Source organism: Rana temporaria, chromosome 3 (genome assembly GCF_905171775.1).
Source record: "Rana temporaria chromosome 3, aRanTem1.1, whole genome shotgun sequence".
NCBI classification, from domain to species: Eukaryota; Metazoa; Chordata; class Amphibia; order Anura; family Ranidae; genus Rana; species Rana temporaria.
Genome location: NC_053491.1, coordinates 447,405,902 through 447,431,805, shown reverse-complemented (window position 1 = coordinate 447,431,805; position 25,904 = coordinate 447,405,902). Strand labels below are relative to the sequence as shown.

At 44.5% G+C, this 25,904-nt stretch overlaps 1 protein-coding gene across 1 annotated transcript in view; it reads right to left on the bottom strand.

The window, feature by feature from the left end:
* Positions 1-18,473, bottom strand: part of LOC120933384 (surfeit locus protein 4-like) — a 44,988-nt gene extending 26,515 nt beyond the window's left edge. The window contains exon 1 of the mRNA XM_040346584.1: positions 18,357-18,473. Within this exon, the coding sequence (XP_040202518.1) occupies positions 18,357-18,404 (48 nt within the window). The 5' untranslated portion in view covers positions 18,405-18,473. The remainder of the gene's footprint in view (positions 1-18,356) is intronic.
* Between the last annotated feature and the right edge of the window lie 7,431 nt (positions 18,474-25,904).

Sequence of the window (25,904 nt, the reverse complement as noted above, 5' to 3'; positions counted from 1 at the left end):
CAACGTAAAAAAATTCAGGGCCTTGAGGTCCGACAGTTTCTCATAAGACAGGGGAAAACAGTGTCTTTGGTGTAGGAGCCCAGCTCAGCCAGTCATCATCCGTTATACCAGAGTTACGCCAACACCAGACGGAGTGAGAAGTTTGTTACCATAAGCCTAGAGTGGGCCACCAACTCTGCCTCTTGTCCGCAGGATCATTAAAAAGGTCTACCACACGGAGCTGCGGTGGCTCAATGCGATTGGCACTGCGCTGACAAGCCATTCACCTCTGCAGCTAGGGGTTCGGATCCCGGTCTCAGCTACATGTGAATTGAGTTTGGTGGTCTCAGCCCGGCTCCCGGTGGGTGTGCTATGCGAGGTAAGCCTGCGCTTAGTACGCCCACCCCCCTCCCACAAAAACCACCACACTTACACACACTCGAAATTGGGTTAACATGCACGCACTTTGACCACGCGGTCTCTAAAAAGAGAGGCGAAGGACTAACAGTGCTGGTTGAGCGGGCTAGATCCTCTCACTCCCTTATAGGGAGTCCCTCTTCCCCCGTTGGGCTTCAAAGCGGAGCAGGTAGGGTGGGACCCCCTCACACACCCACCATTGCCACCAGGGGCATGGAGAAAGGTGGCAGATTGCCTCTGGGGGAAGCCTGCCTACTCCCAACTCCTGCAGTCCGGCTCCTCTCTCGAGTACACGCACAAAATACACTTAAAAAAAAAAAAAAAAAAAGAAGGTCTACCACACAGGAGTAATGTATGCAGTCACCAGCACCTTATGCGCAGCAGCGGAATCCACAGGGACACAGAGGGCCGAAATTGCTTCAATCACCAGGTGCAAAACAGCTGAGCAGGATCAGCTGGGTGTAACACCCCAGTGTCCACCCACTCTACAGCAACCCATGAATCAACGTAAGTATGTAGGGTATGTAGTTACCAGGTGAGGCGCGGGCCCCATCAGCACTTGAATGGATTCCTCCAGTCTCAGGGACCATAGTCCACTTCCTGTGCTATCCCCATTAGCTGCAGACTTGGCCACACACCAGGTACTACCCCCACAACAGGCATATGCAGGGTCACCAACATCACCTGCAGCTCCACAGCCATGGATCCCTATCCATGTGTTTTATACCTGTACACTCCAGGTACAGAGCGCAGCATCGGAGACCAGAGAGAAAAAAAAAAAAAAAGGGGGTAGAAAGTCAAAATTATGACCTCAAGGGCACACCCCAGGGTTCACCCCCAAAGCACCACCCATCACAAGGCATAGCACCAGGCACAGCAGCAGAATGACATCATGCAAGGGCAACTGCCCAAAAGTAAGATGGTGTACGCCATGGCCCAACTTTCCAAACAGCCCATCCACGTGGTGTGCAAAGGGTCAATACCAGCGCCCTCAGCCAGGAGTAGTGCCCCCAGCCCACCACAACAGGTAAAAAAAAAAAAAAAAAACACTAGTTCTGTGCAAATTAACTTTTAATTAATCGATTAATCTTTAATTTTTTTGATCGATCAAAATCTTTTTGATCGATTAAAATTCTTTTGATTGGTACTCACCTATCCGCCGGCTTATGGGCTATCACGGAGTTCCGTCGGAGATCCAATAACGTCACCGACACCGGCGCGGCTTGCTGTGTCCATCTGAAGGGCTCCTTTGCTGTGCCTTCATATCTGCATGCCGGCAGGACCTTACTATCTGCCACACGCAAGGGCTGTTACACTTCCCTCTATCAACCTGGGATTCTACAACCATCCACTGGGAGTTGTGATAGTTCCCTTCATGGGACATCTACATGCCGACGGACTGATGTTAACCTCTCCTCATCTGGATTCAGCAGTGGTATCGTTGTACACATTTTTATACCAGTATCATACTTGGCTACATGTTTTTATGACTGCTTTTGGTACCGTTTGGTATTACTCGCACCATTTTTACAGTTTATGTAGCTACATCGATTTTATCTCCAAGGAGATCAGCTAAAAGTAGTTGGATCTGTATGTGCGTTATAATTAATCGAAATTTGTCGATTAAATCGATAAAAAAAAAACAACAGGGAAAAACAGGGGTGGGGGCAGTAGTGCTACCCCTGACTATCTGGGTATACAGGACACACAGCTACACTCCACAACACAGCCGAAGCATTGGGGGGGACAAGGTACCTCAGGACTGACCACCCCAGGAAGTACCCGTGCCAAGAGGGGAGGAGGGGCATCTACTTACCAGTCCAGCAGAGGGTGTGGGTAAAGGCTTTCAGGACAGATGCTCCTCTACACTGAAGCGAGGGGGGGGATTTGGCCAGGGTAACACTGTCACTGACATCAGGCCATGTATCCCTTCGAGGCATTTAACTCATTGGCCCCCCCAATCCAGAATGGAGGTGGTCACAGCTGACCCAGCGTGTAGCTAAAAGTCTACGTGCACGTGTTGGTCAGACCGGTGTGACCACTAGCTCTAGATTATCCAGTTTGTCGCCCAGCCTGGCTCTCGATTGCCAGCAGAGAACTAGATCCTCACTCCTGAAACATTAGGCAGAAATAACTGGCTTGGCTATAGCAGAGAGGGGGTTTATACCCGTTAGGAGTGCCCATAGGCCGTGCTCTTTTTTGACCAGTGTCCTACTCCTGTAGGTGGCATTATAAACCCTATGATCAAGAATGAAAAGAAGCTCTGTCCGTCAAATGTAGGAGAAAATAAAGTTAATCAATCTGCAAATGTGTACAATAGAAAAAAAAAGTCAAAGGTTATCACAAAGTATGTAAACAGTAGATGATGCCAGCAGTACCCGTGCCAGCTTGGGGATTTTCTATTTGCAGGTCACAGCAGCTCTGTAAACAGACCTGGAGTTAACTCCAGAATAACTTTTTCCCAGTCATTACAATGGCCAGCTGCAGAATCTTGCTCCTTCTCAGCTACCTTAACCTGCAGAGTGAGACTCCATTCAGGGCCATCTTAATGCAAGGGCACTGCCCAGGGGCCCCAGGTACATGGGGGCCCCACAATAGTCTTGCATTACATCATACTTGCCAACTGTCCTGGATTTGCTGGGACAGTCATGCTTTTTACTAAACTGTCCCGATATGGTCTTGTCCTGTAACATATACTGTGCCCTCCTGCCCACCCCTCCCCTGTACTGTGCCCTTCGGCATTCCCCCTGTACTGTGCCCTTTGTGTTGACTAGTCTGATCTATGGAATGTTTTCCTTTTGTAAAATCGATTTTATTGGAAGTACTAATGAATATATGTTTAATTCTATTAACTATTTATACATTATTTCTTGAAAGTAGGTGTGTAAATTGGGGCAAACTGGTAGGGGTCCCAGTGCATTACTTTGCCCAGGGGCCCATGATCGGCGGCCCCGACTTCATTTTCTGGGTCTGCATTTTTTTTCCTTGCTTGCCCGCCTCCTGACATGCAAATCTCTGAGTGCTGCTTTAACAGCAACCCACAACCTTCACCAGCCCCCTGAAACATGAAACTGTCAGAGCTTAAAGCGGGAGTTCACCCTAACATTAGATTCATGCTCATTTTGTCAAGGGGAATCGGGTAGTTTTTTTAAAAACGAAGCAGTACTTACCGTTTTAGAGAGCGATCTTCTCCGCCGCTTCCGGGTATGGTCTTCAGGACTGGGCGTTCCTTCTTGATTGACAGTCTTCTGACAGTCTTCCGACAGGCTTCCGACGGTCGCATCTATCGCGTCACGAGAAGCCGAAAAAGCCGAACGTCGGTGCAGCACCGACGTTCGCCTACTTTCGGAAAATTGTGACTCGAAAGATGCGACCGTCGGAAGCCTGTCAATCAAGAAGGAACGCCCAGTCCCGCAGCCCATACCCGGAAGCGGCGGAGAAGATGTATCTCTAAAACGGTAAGTACGGCTTCGATTTAAAAAAAACTACCCGATTCCCCTTGACAAAATGAGCATCAATCTAATGTTAAAAATTGTCATTTCCGGGTGAACCTCCACTTTAAAGACATGAAATATACACTGGAAGGAGATGGGCAGAGACTGAAGGAGCGCTTTACTACTGCTCTATACTTTCTAATAAAATAACAACAACAACACACACATAACACACATAACACACTGATGGGAATTTACTAAGACTGTGCATGGCAACCAATTAAATTGTAGGTTTTAGCCCACGTTCACATTGATTGATCACTGGACTGGTCAAAAACGCATGCCAAATCTGAGCCAATTGCTGGCAATGGCACTGTCCGAATCGGTGCGACGTCGACTTAGCAGCACCGCACTGATTCCCGAAATATTTTTTTTTCTGCACTATTTTTGGCGACTTTGGAGGCGATTTCAATAGACATCTGTCAAATCGTCCCCCGAAGTCGGACTGAAATGCTGGTTTTCAGCTGAATTTGCACGATTCCGAACCCGCTCTCAGTGTGAACGTGGGCTTAGGCTCCATTCTCACTTTTACAACTCTAAATTGTCCCTGATTTTGGAGTGTGATTTTGGTGTAACTTTGGATAGGTGCAACTTGGATAAGACTTTGGGTTTGACCGACGACAATGGACAACTGTTGCATTGTAGGACATTCAGGTAGGACTGTCATAAAACTTTTGAGGATTGACATTGAAGTCTATGGCCCTCAAGTTGCATGAAAGTCCGAACAAAGTAGCGCATGAACTAATTTGAAGTTGCTGCAACTTTAAGTTGCACATATATGAATGGTCATCATTGGAAAACAACTTATTTAAAAGTTGTTAGATCCGCGCTTAGGAAATATTTCTGCGCTGCTGCTGCCTCCCTTGGAGGTCCCTAAAGAAGATGTTGGGGTGTGTGGCACCCAATGGATGTGTGGTTAATGTTCAATCAGTTCTCCCTTTAATAACTTTTTAGAACAGGTTTTTTTCATCAAAGTTGCAAACTTATGGTAAATATCCTAAAAAGTATGCATCACTTTTAGGATATTTACCATAAGATTGCAACTTTAACTGAAACAACCTGTTCTAAAAAAAAAAAAAAAAAAAAAAAAAGGATTAAAGGGAGTACTGATTGAACATTAACCACTTGTTGTACACACATTCATTGCTGACTGGCCCCCAGGAAGAGCGACTCGAACACCAACTCGCTCTTCATAGGTGGCACGCAGCAACAGACTTCACCCGACACCACTATTTTGTAAAAAGTTTTCTTTGAAGATTCACTACCAGATTGGATACAATCACCCAAGTGCAGATGGTTGTTATTAATAACACTATTACAAATGAACTAAAAGGTAGCACTTAACCACTTCTACTACCCATACCACGATTTGAGTGGAGAGCAGCGCCACACACCCGAACATCATATACATCTTACACAAGACCCGCTACAAATCTAAAGGAGAACGAAGATTTGCAGTCCAAGGACCACGGCTATGGAACGCTCTACCTACGAACATCCACATGGAAGAAAACCATCGGGCCTTCAGGAAAAAAAAAAAAAAACGTAAGACTGAAGGATCAGGACGACACTGGATGCAAAGCGCCTTGAGGCGATTTAGTTTGCATTTGTAGCGCTATACAAGTTACTCACTCGTCATGCAACTTTGATGTCCAAAGTTGCATGACCAGTTGCACAAGTGTGAATGGAGCCCAAGGCTCCGTTCACACTTGTGAGACGACAAAGTTGTGCGACTTGCATTGCGATTTTGATGCAACTTTTGGTGCGCCTCTGATCTGACTTTACATTCTCTGGACTAAAGCCGCATCAAATCAGGATTTTTATAGCGCCAACAGTTTACGCAGCACTTTACAATATAAATGTCTATTGAAAATCATCCCCCGAAGTCGCCAAAAGTAGTGTGGGAACTACTTTTGAAAAAAAAAAATCGGTGCAAAGTCGGCATTGCACCGATTTTAGACAGTACCATTGCCGGCAATAGGCTGCGATTTGGAATGCGCCGATGTGAACGGGGGCCAATTATTATTATTATTATTAATTACTAGAATTATTATTATTATTATAATAATTGTCAAAGCTTAACTGAACAAGCAAATTGGTTACTATTAGGGTTGTCTCGAAACCGATACTAGTATCGGTATCGGTACTGATACCGAGCATTTGCCAGAGATGCTTCACCCGATACCTGGATAGTCAGGGTGATCAGTGCGGTGGGGGAGTTACAAGCACTGATCACCGCTGACTGTCCTTGTATCCTCCTCCATTCTGCTGCTGTCCCCCTCCGTGCTGCCAACTTTTTCCATGCTGCTGCTGTGTCCCCCCCTCCTTGCTGCCGCTGTCATGCCCCCCTCCTTGCTGCCGCCGTGTCCCCCCTCCTTGCTGCCACCGTCATGCCCCCCTCCTTGCTGCCATCGTCATGCCCCCCTCCTTGCTGCCGCCGTGTCCCCCCTCGATCTGTCAGGATGGAGAGTGGCGGTAGGTAAACCCGGCTCCTACCTTTTCCGAATGTACAGAGTCAGTGATCACTGACTCTGTACATTCACATAACTGAAACATTGTAACCTCCTGTGATTACGATGTTTCAGTTTATGAATGAAGAGAAGCCGCTGGCTTCTTTCATTTTCAGCGCAGCTGAGGCTGTAGAGAAAGGGACTGAGGAATTTGTGTCCCTAGTCCCTTTCCCTGTCTCAGAGGGGAGATGTCAGAGGTCTGTTAAGACCCCTGATATCTCACCAAAAACGCCCCCCCCCCCCCAACAGGGCTAATAAAAAAAAAAAGGAATTGCAATAAAAAAAAAAAAAAAAAAAAATTTAAATACAAAAAAACACACTGACAATGTACATTTCTCCCCACCCCCCTTAAAAAAAGAAAGCATTGTAAAAAATAAATAAACAAATTGTAAAAAAAAATAAAGTTGTAAAAAAAAAAAAAAAAAACTACTGACACACGAGATTTAAAAAAAGTATCGGTATCGGCGAGTACTTGATAAAAAGTATCGGTACTTGGTGTATCAAAAGTGGTATCAGGACAACCCTAGTTACTATGCACGGCTGTACCGGATTTTGTCCGCAACGGTTTTAGTAAATCCCCCCCCACTGTGTGTGATCGATAGAAAGATAGACAGAGACAGAGAGATATTATATTATACACACACACCTGTATATACGCCGATCCGAGTATAAGCTGAGGCCCTAATGTTACCACAAAAAAACTGGGAAAATGTATTGACTCGAGTATAAGCCTAGGGTGAGAATTGAGTAGATACTGTAAGCGGAAAAGAGAGTCAACAATGCCCATTTGCATGCCTCACTGTGCCCATTTGAAACCTCACTGTGCCTGTATTTTGACAGGCTGCGGGCATCCATTTTTCAAAAGTCGCGGCTAACTCCTGGTCCGTGATAGGCGTTTGACACTGTGGTCCGCTACCGCCTATTACGCAGGTCATCTCAATCTTTGAACTCAGTTTCCCAGCAGACACTGTGTTCAGTGTTCCGCCAATCACACACACACACACACACACCTTCTTTCATCCTCAGAAAAGAGGATGTCCATGATAGGTGGAACACTGAACACAGTGTCTGCTGGGAAAGTCCGAGGATGAGAGGACCTCCGTGATAGGCGGTATTGGAACGGACGCCCGTGACCAGACAGGTACACTGACTTGAGTATAAGCTGAGGGGGCCATTTTCATCCCTAAAAAAAGGGCTGAGAAACTTGGCTTATACTCGAGTATATACGGTATATATATATATATATATAAAAAAATATTATATTATATTATGTATCACACACACAAAAACAAAGAGCCGACCAATGCCAAGTCACGTGACCAATTTGGAGGCAATGATCACATGGGGTCTACGGACATCTTATGGGTGAATACTTCTTTGAATGGGAAAGCACTTTGGCTTTATGGCCCACTTTCACATGCAGTGTGCCAGGGCTCGCTGATAGCGGTCTGTACAAATTAATCACTAAACAGTGACGTGCCCCCACAATAAAACAATGCCGCACGTGGGTTTATTTGTGTACAGATTTACACGGCTCATCTGGCAATGCAAACATTTATTGTGCTTTCGTTTAGTTTTATTTCTTTATGACTTTTTTTTTCACAGCTGTCAGCACAAAAGGACGTAATGCAGGCAGCGCTGTGAACTCATCCCATTAATTACACACATTACACAGGTTCTATGGCTGGCTGGATCTATAATTAACCATGGAAGCTGCATGACTTGATACACCACTAATGAAAGAGGACCAGGGTGTGTTCCACAGGACCGCCGGAGCGTCCCGTTACATGAAGAGGTGCAAAGCTGAAAATTATATACCTGACAACCTGTGTTCACTTCACTAAACACCCCGTCATTTACACTACAGATGATGTGATTGATAAGCCTGTAGCGCTCCTAAGGCCGAGTCGCGGGAGCAATTTGGATCAGCTGTTTAAAAGTGGAACTTTACACATAACTTGAAAAAAAAAAAGTTAATTAACCACTTCCATACCGGGCTTTTATACACACATCCATACCAGGCCTATTCTGGCACTTCTCTCCTACATGTACAAATCATAATTTTTTTGCTAGAAAATTACGCAGAACCCCCAAACATTATATATGTTTTTTTAGCAGACACCCTATGGAATAAAACGACAGGCATTGAAACCTTTTATCTTGCACGGTATTTGCGCAATAATTTTTCAAACGCCCTTTTTTTTGGAAAAAAATGGTTTCATGAATTAAAAAAATAACAAAACAGTAAAGTTAGCCAAATTTTTTTGTAAAATATGAAAGATTATGTTACACCGAGTAAATAGATACCCAACATATCACGCTTTAAAATTGCGCACACTCATGGAATGGCGCCAAACTTCGGTACTTAAAAATCTCCATAGGCAACGCTTTGAAATTTTTTACAGGTCACCAGTTTAGATTTACAGAGGAGATCTAGTGCTAGAATTGTTGCTGGTACTCTAACGCACGTGGCAATACCTCACATATGTGGTTTAAACGGCGTTTACATATGTCGGCGGGACTTGCGTGTGCGTTTGCTTCTGTGCGCGAGCTACTGTGGACAGGGGCGTTAAAAAAAATGTTTTTATTTCATTTCTTTTTTTTTTTTTTACATATTTATTTATTTTTTAATAAGACCCCACATCTCTCCTCCAGGCTGGAAAGCATGAAATCGGTGAAAAAAAATTCACCAATCTCACGTTTACTGTTGCTTAGCAGCCGCAATTGCGGCTTTGTTTACATACGGGGACCCGGGCGTGATGTCATCACATCGCGCCCGGGTCCTCCGACGGTCATAGAGATGACTGGTGACCATCTGGTCACCAGTCATCTCTATGCTTCCTGCCAGCGCCGGACGATTCGTTCTCCGGGCCCCCGATGGCACGGGAGAGCCCGGAGAAGCACCGGATGGTGGCGGGAGGGGATGTCCCCTCCCGCCGCCTGTAAGAACGATCTAGCGGTGGAACCGCTGCTATGATCATTCTTACGTTGTGCAGAATCGCCGGCAGAAGAGAAGGATATCTGAATGATGCCTCTAGCTGCAGGCATCATTCAGATATCCCCCCACAAAGCCAAGGACGTCATATGACGTCCACCCGGATCGTTAGAGGTCCTTTGTGGACGTCATATGACAATGGGCCGGTACTGAAGTAGTTTATAATTATGCTACCGATATTAGTGTGTGCTGCAAATTGCCTCCATCATTGATCCGGTTTCTTCTTGCTGGAGGCTGCCATTTTGCTGAAGCCCAGAGCCAGGGAGCAGCAGTAAATCTTTAGGCCGTCAGAAGATCAGCCTCTACATTTTTAGCACAGTGGCAAAAAAAAGATTTTAAACAGTATAGACACTTATTTTTAAGGTTTTTTCAAATATATATTTTTTTATTGTACAACTCAGTAAAAAAACAGTTTGGGTATATCGATGACATATAAAAGGGGAAATATAGTCACGGTCCACTTTACATACAGTAATGTACAGAAAATAGGGGGGGGGGGGCATTGGCAGTGAATTAGTACCTGCGATTGTGTTTTAGATATCTCTCTATGATCCGTGGAGACAATTTTAAGGTTTTATATAACTATACTTGCGAAAGAGGCCTTTTCAAAGTGCACAGTCTATTTTCCTTTAGTAAATCAACCCCATTGAAGAGAACTGTGCACTTGGCAAGTGCAGTTCCTCCAGAACATGTTAGTAAATGAGGGGGAAGCTCTGCTGACATTCATCATCCAATCATAGGCAAGCAAAAAACAAAAACATTTTTTTTCCTTGCATGCGATTGGGTATTCTATGTAAAGTGAAACTTCAACTGATTTACCAAACTCTGGAGCAGCTGCACTTGCAAAGTGCACAGTTTATGTTCCTTTAGTAAATCAACCCCATTGTTTAGCATTGCTGGTAAGTGCAATCGCTGCAGACATACTCCTTGGTGAACCAATTTTTTTAAGTGGTAGTAAAGTCTTATTTTTGACTACAGTGGAACCTCGGATTGCGAGTAACACGGTTAACGAGCGTTTCGCAATACAAGCTTTTCTTTTTCCTTTTATAAAATCCTGACTCGGTTTGTGAGTGTTGTTTTGCAAAACATGCAGGATCAAGCCTCTGTGGTGTGCAGTTCGGCATGAGATGCGGGGGCGCCGGTGACACTCGGAGCCCCTCAGAAATACTCCATTCCAGAGTGTTTCTGAGTCTCTCCAGCGCCCCCCACCTCTGGCCACATGCGGTATTGCATGAAATAGAAGTCAATGTGGAACAAATTATTTTCCATGGGGAAACTCGCTTTGATATGCAAGTGCTTTGGATTACAAGCATTCTCCTGGAACGGATTATGCTCGTAATCCAAGGTTCCACTTAACAGCTAAGCCTATAATAAGGCTTAACTATAGGTACAGTGATTATCTCCTAATCTTGCACGATTTAAGAGATATTCACACTTCATGCAGCTGGTGATGTCAGGGGACGGCATACCCAAGGTGTCCCTTCAGAGCTCCAGGTATTTGCTCCAACTTCCAGCAAAAGATCGCCACAGAATCTGCAGTGAACTACGCCATGTCCGCCCCCCCCCCGCTGTCTTCCGGGAGACACGCATGTCGCAGAAGACAGCAGGGGCCAGTGAGGACGCGCAGCGCGACTTGCACATGTGCAGTAGGGAACCAGGCTGTGAAGCCGCAAGGCTTCACTTCCGGATTCCCTTACTGAATGTGCTGGCGCCTTCACCCGGGAGCTGAGGGACGGGTCGGCTTCGGGTGAGGACATCGCGGGTGCCCAGCACAGGTAAGTGTCCCAATATTAAAAGTCAGCAGCTGCAGTAAAAAAAAAAAAAATTGCAGGCGGAACTCTGCTTTAAAGGCCCGGTTCATACTTGGGCGATGCGAGAACACCGCGAATCTACGGCGGGTTCCTGCATCGCACAGCAGTTTACAGTGCCATATGCGAACTGCTGGGGAGTGTCATTATATCTTAAGGACACCCCCATTTCAGTTCACATATCGCAGTGCGAACTGACAGTTCGGACATGAATCGGATCGCATATGTGTGAACACACATGCGATCCGATGCTGGTCCGAACAGAAAAAAAATGATTCACAATGTACTTGCCTGCTATGTTACGGCGGCGTAGCCTAAAGCGGGCGGGCGTAAGGGCACCAAATTCAAATGTGTGTAAGGGGGGCGTGTTTTATGCTAATAAGGCTTGACCTTACGTTTTTTTATTACTGTGCATGCGCCGGGCGCCTACATTTCCCAGTGTGCATTGCGGCTAAGTACGCCGCATGGGCCTATTGATTTTGACGTGGACGTAAACGACGTAAATCCTGATTCACGGACGACTTACGCAAACAACGTAAAAATTGTGAATTTCGACGCGGGAACGGCGGCCATACTTAACATTACTATTCCATGTAGGGCTAAGCTCTAACTTAAGGCGGCCTAACTCTAACGTAAACGGCGTAAAAGTACTGCATCGGCCGGGCGTACGTTCGTGAATTGGCGTATCTACTCATTTACATATTCTACGCCGACCGTAATGGAAGCGCCACCTAGCGGCCATCCGAAATATTGCAATCTAAGATAGGACGGCGCAAGCCGTCGTATCTTAGATATGTTTAAGCGTATCTCTGTTTGAGCATACAGCATACACGGCGTAGATTCTGAGTTAGGTCGGCTTATCTACTGATAAGCCGGCCTAACTCTACTGAATCTACCTATATTTGTCTTGTTTACTGTTATTATCAAAAGTAAAAGAAAAGCCCACATTTTGGGTTGTCCCACAGAAAAGTAATAGAAGGGAAATCTTCCAATGGGGACACTAGTTGGTACTGGTGATCTGGGGGTTCACAAGTGATCCCCTTAATTTGCAGGGATTTCCCTTCCCCACACAACTTTTTCTTTTACAGGGGTTATAAGCGTTATCCAAAATAAAAAAAAAAAAAAAAAAAAAGTTTTGCCTAGTTCTACATTAACTTGGAAATGTTCTATTGCTCCGACTCCTTTTGTGTGGCTGTGATCTGACCTCCTGTTAGAGCAGGGGTAGGCAACCTCGGCCCTCCAGCTGCGGTGAAACTACAAGTCCCATCATGCCTCTGCCTCTAGGAGTCATGGCTGTGATTGTCAGGGTCTTGCAATGTCTCATGGGACTTGTAGTTTAATCCCAGCTGGAGGGCCGAGGTTGTCTACCCCTGTGTTAGAGGGTGGCTACGTTCGTTCTCTTGGTCCCACTGTATGTAGGAGTCATCCTCTCTTGATTGCTGCCGACATGGACTATGGTAGTGATGGTGAACCTTGGCACCCCAGATGTTTAGGAACTACATTTCCCATGATGCTCAACTACACTGCAGAGTGCATGAGCATCATGGGAAATGTAGTTCCAAAACATCCGGGGTGCCAAGGTTCACCATCACTGGACTATGGGATGTGTAGTATGCATGGAACAATGTGCATGACCACAACTAGCATGCCCTGCTCATTCCAAACAATCAGTAATGAGGGGGGGGGAGAGTTTAGGAGCTCATGGAGGAAGTTACAAGGAGGCAAAAAAAACACAAGGAGGGCTTGTTTACACTGGCAGCAAGAGCTGCCGTTCCTCTGAAAAGCGATACGTTCCTCTATGTCAGGGGTAGGCAACCTGGGGGCCCTCCAGCTGTTGCAGAACTACAAGTCCCATCACGCCTCTGGGAGTAATTGGAACTGCCAGCCTTGCAATGCCTGATGGGAAATGTAGTTCCACAACAGCTCTATGTGCTACTCAATGCAGAATTTGTTTGTATGAAAATAGGACGATCCCACCAGCAATCCCAAAACCTTTACCGACACATTAAATTATGCATTTCATGTAATAATTTGAGATAGATATCTCAGCGATGGCGAACCTTGGCACCCCAGATGTTTTGGAACTACATTTCCCATGATGCTCATGCACTCTGCAGTGTAGGTGAGCATCGTGGGAAATGTAGTTCCAAAACATCTGGGGTGCCAAGGTTCACCATCACTAATATATAGAGAGATAGAGATAGTGTGTGAGTGTGAATATATATATATATATATATATATATATATATATATATATATATATATATATATATATATATATATATATATATATATATATATATATATATATATATATATATATATATATATATATATATATATATATATATATACATATACATATATATACACATACACACACACACACACACACACACACACACATATATTAGATCTCTCTCACACATACACACATACATACATACATACATACATACATACATACATACATACATACATACATACATACATATATATATATATATATATATATAAAAAAAAAATTAAAGATTTAATTATGGATTTAAAGCCATTGTTTAATTAAAAGACGAGATTAACTAAAGGATTATATTTCTTCCCTGAGCCGAGGGATCACTTCCAACGGCCAAATACATGCTGTGATCATTAAGCCGGGGATCACTTCTCAGCGTTATCACCAATGTGACCAAGCTTTATATTACGCCCGAAATCTGGACGCCACGTGAATTATTTATTACGGGTACTTTTATAGTGCTGACAATTTACATACATACATCATTCACATCCGTCCCTGCCCTTAAGAGCTTACAATCTAAGGTCCCTAACTCACATTTATACATACACATAGTAGGGCCAATTTAGACAGGAGCCTACCAGCATGTCTTTGGAATGTAGGAGAAAACCAGAGTACATGGAGGAAACCAATGCAGGCACAGGGAGAACATGCAAACTCCAGGCAGGTAGTGCCATGGTTGGGACTTGAACCAACAACCTTAGTGCTGCCAGGTGAAGTTCTAAGCACAGTGCTGCTCTATTGGTTCAAAAGGTAGACTGTGCCTTTAACAATCCTTATATTGCGTTTGTTTTCTTTCCCCCCATCCCTTTATTTTCATCTGGTGATCCTGCCAGTAACATATATATATATTTTAGTAAGGCAGTGTTGTCACCCTAGACAGGGAATTGTGTTTGGAATACAGAAACCTGCTTCTCTTCTCCATTACAATATGGGGGGGGGGGAGGGGTTCCCTATTCCAAACACAATTCCCGGTCTAGGGTGACAACCCTCACCATGCCATATCTATAGAAAGGCAGCGTTGTCACCCTAGACAGGGAATTGTGTTTGGAATACGGAACCCCCCCATTGTAATGGAGAAGAAGAGTAGGTTCTGTATTCCAAACACAATTCCCAGTCTAGGGTGACAACCCTCACCATGCCATATCTATAGAAAGGCAGCGTTGTCACCCTAGACAGGGAATTGTGTTTGGAATACAGAACCTGCTCTTCTTCTCCATTACAATGGGGGGGTTCCGTATTCCAAACACAATTTCCAGTCTAGGGTGACAACGCTGCCTTTCTATAGATATTGCACAGTGAGCGTTGTCACCTTAGACCGGGGATTGGGTTTGGAATACGGAATCCCCCCCCCCCCCATTGTAATGGAGAAGAGGAGCAAGTTCTGTATTCCAAACACAATTCCCGGTCTAGGGTGACAACGCTCAACATGCCATATCTATAGAAAGGCAGCATTGTCACCCTAGACTAGAGGTCGACCGATATATCGGCCGATATTTGACGTTTTTTAATTAATCGGCATCGGCCGATTTGTGCTTTAAAAAAGCCGATTTAAAGTGGAGTTCCACCCATAAATATAACATTACATCAGTAGTTTTAAAAAAATGTCATTAGTCCTTTACGAAATATTTTTTTTTTTTTTTAGATGCCTTCGAAGTGTTGTTGCTAGGCAGAATAGTTAATCTTCCCACTTCCTGCACCTAGGTGCTTAAGCTTCCTAACCTACACCGCACAGACTCCTGGGAATGAAGTGGGTGTAACTTTCCAGGAGTCTGTGCACTCCCCAGTCTCAAAGAATCATGTGACTTGGACAGCACAGGTGCTGAAACCTGATCTGACACTGCTTGTGCAGCACTGAGCATGTGCGAGATTTGCAAGGCTGAAATCCAGGAAGTCATACAGTCTGGCTTCATGATGCCCACACTTAAGATGGCCCCAGTCAATTTCTATTTTATAAAGTGTCTAAATGCTGTAACAACCTAACAAAACGGACCTTAGTTTACAGACTAACTTTACTAGAATACATTAAGCTTGTGTATTACAGGGGTATTTATATTTAAAAAGTGAAATTGTGGCCGGAACTCCGCTTTAAACTTCAGCACCGTGACTTGCAAAAAGCTTCTGTAATAGAAGTCAATGCAAGTTGCCTAGAAGACTTCTCTCTCTCTCCTGGGCAGCCTGCCAAGTTTTGAGAAAAGATATACAATGTTGCTACTTGTCAATGAACTGAACTCCGTGTAGGAGAGTTCTCAGTTTAAAGGCCAATTCTTTTTTGACACTTGTTGCTTACAAGTAAAAATCCTGTATTTTCTGCTAGAAAATTACTTGGAACCCCCAAACACACACACACACACACACACACACACACACACACACACACATATTTTTTTTTTAGCAGAGACCCTAGGAAATAAAATAGCGATTGCTGCAATATTTAATGTTACACGGTATTTGGGCAGCGGTCTTTCAAACACATTTTTTGGGGAAAAAATTATACTTTAACAAATAAAAAAAAAAATAACTAAACAGTAAAGTTAGCCCATATTTATTTTTTTTCGTCCAAAAGTTTTCATTACCTGTTTTTGTGTATTACATTATATATAATAGTGTGTGTGTGTGTGTGTGTGTGTGTGTGTGTGTGTGTGTGTGTGTGTGTGTGTGTGTGTGTGTGTGTGTGTGTGTATATATGTACAGGGTTCGACAAATCCCGGGCGCCAGGTCGCCATGGCGACTAGAAATAGGGTCCTGGCGACTTGGCTTTTTTTGTGAGCTGGCGCCATCTGGTGGTGAGCCGTTGGTATTACAAGTTATTACCACCAGATGTGTGAGCTGGCGCCATCTGGTGGTGGCCGTTGGTATTTCAAGTTAAGCATTACAAGTTAAACAGCAATTCTAATGTCATTTTTAACTATTTTTCAATGCCATCTTCTTCCCTCTAATTAGAACCCCCAAACATTATATATATATTTTTTATCCCAACACCCTAGAGAATAAAATGACGATCGTTGCAATACTTTCTGTCACGCTGTATTTGCGCAGCGGTCTTACAACGCACTTTTTTGGGAAAAAATTACACTTTTTTTAATTAAAAAATAAGACAACAGTAAAGTTATCCCCATTTTTTTTTTTAATATTATGAAAGATAATGTTACGCCGAGTAAATTCATACCCAACATGTCACGCTTCAAAATTGCGTCCGCTCGTGGAATGCCGACAAACTTTTACCCTTTAAAATCTTCATAGGCGACGTTTAAAAAAAATCTACAGGTTGCATGTTTTGAGCTACAGAGGAGGTCTAGGGCTAGAATTATTGCTCTCGCTCTACCAATCGCGGTGATACCTCACATGTGTGGTTTGAACACCGTTTACATATGCGGGCGCTGCTCACGTATGTGTTTGCTTCTGCGCGCAAGCTCATCGGGACGGGGTGCGTTTTCTGGCTCCTAACTTTTTTAGCTGGCTCCTAGATTCCAAGCAAATTTGTCAACGTATGTATGTATGTATGTATGTATGTATGTATGTATGTATGTATGTATATATATATACACACATACATACATACATACATATATACACACACATACACACACACTATATTATATATATATATATATATAATACACAAAAACAGGTAATGAAAACTTTTGTACGAAAAAAAAAAAAAAAATATGGGTTAACTTTACTGTTTAGCTCAAAAGCGCCTGAAAAATCGGCTTAACATATCGGCCCAAAAAAAATAAAAATAAAAATCGGCATCATAAATCAGCTATCGGCCGCCGCGATTTCTAAATATCGGCATCGGCCAGAGAAAAACCCATATCGGTCGACCTCTACCCCCAGACAGGGAATTGTGTTTGGAATACAGAACCTGCTCCTCTTCTCCATTACAATGGGGGGGGGGGGGTTCCATATTCCAACACAATTCCCAGTCTAGGGTGACAACCCTCACCATGCCATATCTATAGAAAGGCAGCGTTGTCACCCTAGACAGGGAATTGTGTTTGGAATACAGAACCTGTTCCTCTTCTCCATGACATGGGGAGGTGATCTGTAGTTGAAAAACAAAAATCTCGGTTTAGGGTGACAACTTTGCCTGTCTATAGATACAGCATGGTGGGAGCGTTGTCACCCTAGAATGGAGGTGTGTTACTTGCAGGATCACCAGGTGAAGATAAACAGAAAAAAAAAAAATGCAGCCACCACATCTAAAAAGGAATAACTGATAGGAGTCCAGCACAGCTCACTGAATTTCTGGCAGGATCAACAGGTCTTTATTTATTTATTTGCACTTATCAAACAGATAAAATAAAAATGTATTAAATGGTAGATCTAGCAGACTAAAAAACAAAAACAAAAAAACAAATGCAAACAGGAGGAATTGATTTTTGGAGTGTACTTGCACTTTAAGGGTTATACCATCCTCTGGCCAGCTGTTTACTCCCCAGCAGCTGCTGCCTGTCCTGGAGGAATGATGGGACTTGCAGTTTCTCAGCAGCTGGAAAGCCACAGGTTGCCTAATACTGCACAGCCAGGAAGCATGCATTGTTGCAGTATTAGAGAACACACGCTGGTTATAATAACACTCATATTGGGCAATGCAAATACCAAGAGTAAGCACAAATCAACAGCTGACATTGTAAGACGTGCCCAGATATCACTCCACCCCCCCTCTTATCAAATGGTTTCTCCCATTCTCCACTACCAAACATCCATGATGGAACATACCAACAGCTGCTGGGAGAAGGAATAGGGGAGCCACGGACTGTACCATTATGGTAAAAAGAGTGACACAGTGACCGGGCTGTATTAGAAGCAGAATACTGGAAGGGTGACCGGGCAGTGGCTTTATAGAGCTGTTACCTGGTCTGCCAGTTCCTCAGCAGCTTTCATCGCATCCCCAGGCGCCATCTCCTCCTGTGCTGCTCTTCAGTGAGCCCGTCCGCCTAGCAATCAGACTAAAGCAATGAGTGCCGGGGGGCGTGGCTTCCCGTCCCCACGTCAAGCTCCTAGGCACGCTGCCATTGGACGAAATCGCGAGGCTGGGGAAACCAACGTATTCCGTTTCGCCAATGGCTGCGCCCCAGCTCACGCTTCAATGGAGTGATTACTATGAGAGGGGACCGCGGCAGGCGCCGAGCGGCCATCTTGGGTAAGGGCGATTTGCCCACACTGTCAACGTGGACTGGACTCGGGAGGAATGCATGTCATGATGAATGAGTCAGTGAGCGGAATAGAGAGAGAGAGAGAGCATACCAGACACCCCCCCACCCTCATATATGACTGTTTTCTACATACAGGGACATCCTTTACTATTCATTCTACTTCCTATACTCAGCATCATGCAGATCCCTGGGAAGAAGAGAAGGTGGATAGAAAACACATTGCAATTAAAGTGAACCTGTCACAGCCCAAGAATTGCAACCCTTCACTATGACTCAGTGTCACCCCCATAACTCCCAACTGTCCCAGATTCCGAGGGATTGTCAGTGATTCTGAGGGACTTACTCTGATTCCAAAGAGCTGTCCCTGATTCCAAGGGACTGTCACTGATTTCCAAGAGCTGTCTCTGATCTCCAGGAGCTGTCCCTGATTCCAAGGGACTGTCCCTGATCTCCAGGAGCTGTCCCTGATTCCCAGGAGATGTCCCTGATTTCCAGGAGCTGTCCCTGATCTCCAGGAGCTGTCCCTGATTCCCAGGAGATGTCCCTGATTTCCAGGAGATGTCCCTGATTTCCAGGAGCTGTCCCTGATCTCCAGGAGCTGTCCCTGATTTCCAGGAGCTGTCCCTGATCTCCAGGAGCTGTCCCTGATTCCCAGGAGCTGTCCCTGATTTCAAGAGTTGTCCCTGATTCCCAGGAGCTGTCCCTGATTTCCAGGAGATGTCTCTGATCTCCAGGAGCTGTCCCTGATTCCCAGGAGCTGTCCCTGATCTCCAGGAACTGTCCCTGATCTCCAGAACTGTCCCTAAACTCCAGGAGTTGTCCCTGATCTCCAGGAGCTGTCCCTGATTTTCAGGAGCTGTCCCTGATTTCAGGAGTTGTCTCTGATATCCAGGAGCTGTCACTGATTTCCAGGAGCTGTCCCTGATTTCAGGAGTTGTCCCTGATCTCCAGGAACTGTCCCTGATTTCAGGAGCTGTCCCTGATTTCCAGGAGCTGTCTCTGATCTCCAGGAGTTGTCCCTGATCTCCAGGAGCTGTCCCTGATCTCCAGAACTGTCCCTGATCTTTAGGAGTTGTCCCTGATCTCCAGGAGCTGTCCCTGATTTCCAGGAGCTGTCCCCGATTTCCAGGAGCTGTCTCTGATCTCCAGAAGCTGTCCCTGATCTCCAAGAACTGTCCCTGATCTCAAGGAGCTGTCCCTGATCTCCAGAACTGTCCCTGATCTCCAGGAACTGTCCCTGATCTCAATGAGCTGTCCCTGATCTCCAGAACTGTCCCTGATCTCCAGGAGTTGTCCCTGATCTCCAGGAGCTGTCCCTGATTTTCAGGAGCTGTCCCTGATTTCAGGAGTTGTCTCTGATCTCCAGGAACTGTCCCTGATCTCAAGGAGCTGTCCATGATCTCCAGGAGTTGTCTCTGATTTCCAGGAGCTGTCCCTGATTTCAAGAGTTGTCCCTGATCTCCACGAGCTATCCCTGCTTTCCAGGAGCTGTCCCTGATTTCAAAAGTTGTCCCTGATCTCCAGAAGCTGTCTCTGATCTCCAGGAGCTGTCCCTGATTTCCAGGAGTTGTCCCTGATCTCCAGGAGCTGTCCCTAATGCCAAGGGACTGTCCCTGATTCTGAGGGACTGTTCCTGATTTGGAAAAATGTCCCTCTGTCCTTCTTTCCTCCTCATTTGTCCCAAATTTGGTCTGTTCTATATACAGTAGTTGTATAACCACTTCACCTCCGCATTATTAAATTATCCCCTTAATGACCAGACCATTTTGTGCGATTCGTTTAACTGATTTAACTGACAATTGCGCAGTCGTGCGACGCTGTACCCAAATAAAATGTATGCCCTTTTTTCCCCCAAAAATAGAGCTTTCATTTGGTGGTACTTGATCATCTCTTCGTTTTTTCAACTTTTTTGCGCTATAACCAAAAAACGACTGACAATTTTGAAAAAAACTAAAACAATATTTTTTACTTTCTGCTATAAAATATATCCAATACAAAATCTAATTTAGGCCAATATGTATTCTGCTACATATTTTTGGTAATTGTTTTTTTCCAGTAAGTGTATATTGATTGGTTTGCGCAAAAGTTATAGCGTCTACAAACTATGGGGTATATATATATGTAGCACTGACCCCCGAAGGAGCTGCTGGTTTAATTTGGGCCTGCACTCTACCAATAAACCCCACTAACTTGGCTCAATCCCCTTGGCACAGCTGTGATGCAATGCAATACAATACAATGTAAGACAATACAAAATACCTGTATTCTAACCCCAGGATCCACTGACTGCACTTGGAGTGAGAAAAACAGTACGCCACAACAACTGGATACTTAAAGTGGAGTTCCACCCATTTTTTTATGTTTGTCTGTGCTGCATGCTCTAATCTCATAGTGTTCAGAATGGACAATTTTTATTTAATTTGTTGCTTGTAAATACCTTTATTTTGTAGTCCTTCATTACTACCTCCTCCTTATTTGCCTAGGCTATTTGCAAGGGTTTCTGGGATAGGCATCATGTTTCCCAGTAGTCCTTGCAAACCTGACTGAAAACTATTACATTGCTTGTGCACTGAGCATGTGCGAGATATGCAAAGCTGAAATCCAGGAAGTCATACAGTCTGGCTTCATGATGCCCACACTTAAGATGGCCACGGTCTATTTCTAGATTATAAACTATCTAAATGCTGTAACAACCTAACAAAACGGACCTTAGTTTACAGACTAACTTTACTAGAATACATTAAGCTTGTGTATTACCGGGGTATTTATATTTAAAAAGTGAAATTGTGGGTGGAACTCCCCTTTAACCAGAGATATATTTTACTGTGAAATATGCAAAGAAGTGATTACAGTAATTGTGCTGTCATCCCAACGTAAGACGACAGCACAATTGATTTAAACATAAGGGGCCAGATTCACAAAGAGATACGACGGTGTATCTACAGATACGCCCTCGTATCTCTGACTTACACTGGTCCTATCTATGCGCCTGATTCATAGAATCAGATACGCATAGATAGGGCTAGATCCGACAGTGTTACAATGTGTTACACTGTCGGATCTTTTTTTCAATTTAAAAATGGCGCCAGGGGCGTTCCCGCTGATTTACAATAAATAATATGTAAATCAGCGAGATACGCAAATTCACGAATGTACGCGGACCCGTCGCAGTGTTCTTACGTCGTTTCCATAGCGGTTTTCCGTCGTATACTTACCCCTTCTTTTATCAGGCGCAGCCAATGTTAAGTATAGCCGACGTTCCCGCGTCGAATTTAAATTTTTTAACGTCGTTTGCGTAAGTCGTTCTCGAATACGGATGGACGTCGTTTACGTAAGCGTCGCAACCACCGACGTCCTAGCGACGTCAGTGGGAGCAATGCACGCTGGGAAATTTCGCGGACGGCGCCTGCGCATTTAAATCGGCGCGGGAACGCGCCTGATTTAAATAGTACACTCCCCTAGCCGCGGAATTTGAATTCCGCCGGGGGATTTAGGATCCGCCGTCGCAAGTTTGGAGGTAAGTTGTTTGTAAATTAGCCACTTGCCTCCTAAACTTGCGGGAGCGGATCTTAATTCACGTAGAACGAGCGGATCTATAGATCCGCTGCGCTACGTGAATCTGGCCCATCTTATTTGAAAACAGTATACATAAACATTTTATACCTGGGAGCTCCCCCTACTTTATTAGCTATGCGTGAGATCTCACTTAAAGTACTTAGTCTTGGATCTTCTTTTCTTCGCTAGCTAAAGTAACTCCTTGTGATTTGATGAGTCCAATTGAAGTGAAAATGCTCCTGGTGTAACTGCAACAACTATTTTAACCACTTCCTTACTGGGCACTTAAACCCCTTCCTGACCAGAGGACTTTTTGCGATTCGGCACTGCGTCGCTTTAACTGACAATTGCGCGGTCGTGCGACATGGCTCCCAAACAAAATTAACGTCCTTTTTTCCCCACAAATAGAGCTTTCTTTTGGTGGTATTTGATCACCTCTGATATTTTTTGCGCTATAAACAAAAATAGAGCGACAATTTTGAAAAAAAAAAAATTTTTTTACTTGTTGCTATTATAAATAGCTCAATTTTTTTTTTTAAGTTTTTTTTTTTATCCTCAGTCTAGGCCGATACGTATTCTACATATTTTTAGTAAAAAAAAAAAAAAAAAAAAATCGCAATAAGCGACTGGTTTGCGCAAAAGTTATAGCGCCTACAAAATAAGGGACAGAATTATTATTATTTTTTTTTTTTACTAGAAATGGCGGCGATCTGCGATTTTTATTGGGACTGCGACGTTATGGCGGACACATCGGACACTTTTGACACATTTTTGGCGCCATTCACATTTATACTGCAATCAGTGCTATAAATATGCACTAATTACTGTATAAATGTGACTGGCAGGGAAGGGGTTAACACTAGGGGGTGAGGAAGGGGTTAAATGTGTACCCTAATATTAGTGTTCTAACTGTGGGGGAAGGGGGGTGACCGATCTGTGTCTCTATGTACAAGAGACACAGATCCGTCTCCTCTCTCCCCTGACAGCACCGCTGTCTGCGAGAGTCGGGAATGAGAGATGATCTCATATGTAAACATATGAGATCATCTCTCATTGGCCGCACAGATCGCCTAGGAAACGGCCGCTCCGATTGGCCGTTCACGGCGATCTGTGACTGGCTGTGTCCAAGGGACACGGCCAGCACAGCAGTTCCCCGCTGCGCGCTCGGGAGCGCGCGCGGGGAACGAGCAAAGGGGCGGCCGTAAAAAGACGGCCTGTTAGAGATTGGGAGCCGCGCTGCGGCCGTACAAAGTCGTACGGCCGTCAGCAAGTGGTTAAAATTGCTTGAAACGTCAAATTAGATAGGCCTCAAGCCTTCTCAGTGTCAGTTTCTCTGCTCCTCTGTGGAACTATAAATCCCAGTGAGGCCTGTATATGAGTCTAACTGCGTGTAAACTTAGCAAACTGTGGGTCGTGACCCGCTCACCCACTGGATCGGAGCTCCGGGTAGTAACTTTTGTTCAGGGTCCTGTGACTGCAACTTGCTTCTCCGTCAGCTCCGTTCAGCTCCGCTGGATGGATCCGGTTCTCCGATGCTCGGATGAGTGTCTCTCGGTCTCTGCAATCCGGCCACCGTCCCTCGGGCACCCTCAGATCACTTGCCCCAACAACCGGGATTGTTTTCCCCTGTCTGTCCTCGTCTCCAAGGCAACCAAAATACTAAACAAAACATTTCTCTGCATTACCAGTATTTGGGTCTCTCCTCGTCTCCAAGGCAACCAAAATACTAAACAAAACATCTCTCTGCATTACCAGTATTTGGTCACTAGATGGCTCCAAATACTTAAACATAGCAATGTCCATAGACGTTGTATTAAAGTATGCAAACACACATCAATATACAAGAATGTCAGTGCTACATATATATTTTTTTATTAGTAATGGTGGCGATCAGCGATATTGCGACGGACAAATTAGACACTAACTGACACTTTTTGGGGACCAGTGACACTAACGCAGTGATTAGTGCTAAAAATATGCACTATCACTGTAATTTCAAAACATGTTTCCCAGTGCTAAACCTTTCGGGTCACTTCACACCTTAGAACGCAGCCTGGATGCATTCCAGATGATTTTCAGCATGCGCGTTATAATACGTTTTTGATGCAGTCCAGTGCCCCCCCTCTTTTTTCTTAACCTTAAGGTCCAGTTCACACCATAGAAATGCAGACCGCATGCGTTTTTGATGCAGTCCAGTGCATTTTTTCCCCCTGTCTTTTCTTAACTTTAAAGAGGAAGTAAACCCTCAACCTTTTAAAAAGAAAAAAAAAAAACCTGCAAGAGAAAGTCTTGCTATGCATACTAGCTCATCATGATTGACTTACCTGAGATCGAAGCCCCCGAAGTTCCCCTCCGTCCGCTCAGCCGCCACCGTCATGTCTCCTACAGTATTCTTCCTTGTTTCGCCGTTCTGGCACTGTGACTGGCCGGAGCAGCGATGAAGTCACTCCTGCGCATGCGCACTGGATCGGCAGATCCCCGCGCGTTCGCGGGATTACGGCATTAACCCCCCATTGCCCCATTAACAAACACGGCACGCTCAGTGTGCCAGCGCCGTTGTCTACGACGTGCATGCGCCGTAGACATCGGTGCAGTCCTTACAGCAAATATCTCCTTAAAGCGGAGTTCCGGCCACAATTTCACTTTTTAAATATAAATACCCCTGTAATACACAAGCTTAATGTATTCTAGTAAAGTTAGTCTGTAAACTAAGGTCCGTTTTGTTAGGTTGTTACAGCATTTAGACACTTTATAAAATAGAAATTGACTGGGGCCATCTTAAGTGTGGGCATCATGAAGCCAGACTGTATGACTTCCTGGATTTCAGCCTTGCAAATCTCGCACATGCTCAGTGCTGCACAAGCAGTGTCAGATCAGGTTTCAGCACCTGTTCACTCCAAGTCACATGATTCTTTGAGACTGGGGAGTGCACAGACTCCTGGAAAGTTACACCCACTACATTCCCAGGAGTCTGTGCGGTGTAGGTTAGGAAGCATTAAGCACCTAGGTGCAGGAAGTGGGAAGATTAACTATTCTGCCTAGCAACAACACTTTGAAGGCATCTAAAAAAAAAAAAAAAAATTCGTAAAGGACTAATGACATTTTTTTAAAACTACTGATGTAATGTTATATTTATGGGTGGAACTCCACTTTAACCGTGTAGGTTAAGGAGATATTTCTTGCACCTACAGGTAAGTCTTAATCTAGGCTTACCTGTAGGTGCAAGTTGTAAGGAGGGGTTTACAACCACTTTAAATAAGGACAGTTGCGTTCCAGTGCGCTTTTGATGCGTTTTACAGCATTCCAGTACAGTCCAGTGCAGGAAAAATTCAGCATGTTCTACTTTTTTTTCTGGAACTGGAACGCAACGGGACTGCAAGCACTGGTGTGGACAAGGCCATTGGAAAACATATAACCTACTTTCTATGTGTCTTTGATGCAGAAAAAAAAAAAAACGCACTGGACTGCATGTGGTGTGAACTGGCCTTTCATCCAATATCTAAATTGCTGCATTTGTAAATTTCAAAGGCCAATATAAAGGAATAGTTGTGGTAAAAAAAAAAGCCTTTGTGGGTTTAATTAATCTTTTTTTTTGGTATAATTCTCCTTTAAGGGGGCGTGACAGGGGGTGTGTCTGATGCCTACATACTTTTGCTAATAGGTGTCCCTCCTTCCTTCCACAAAAAGTTGG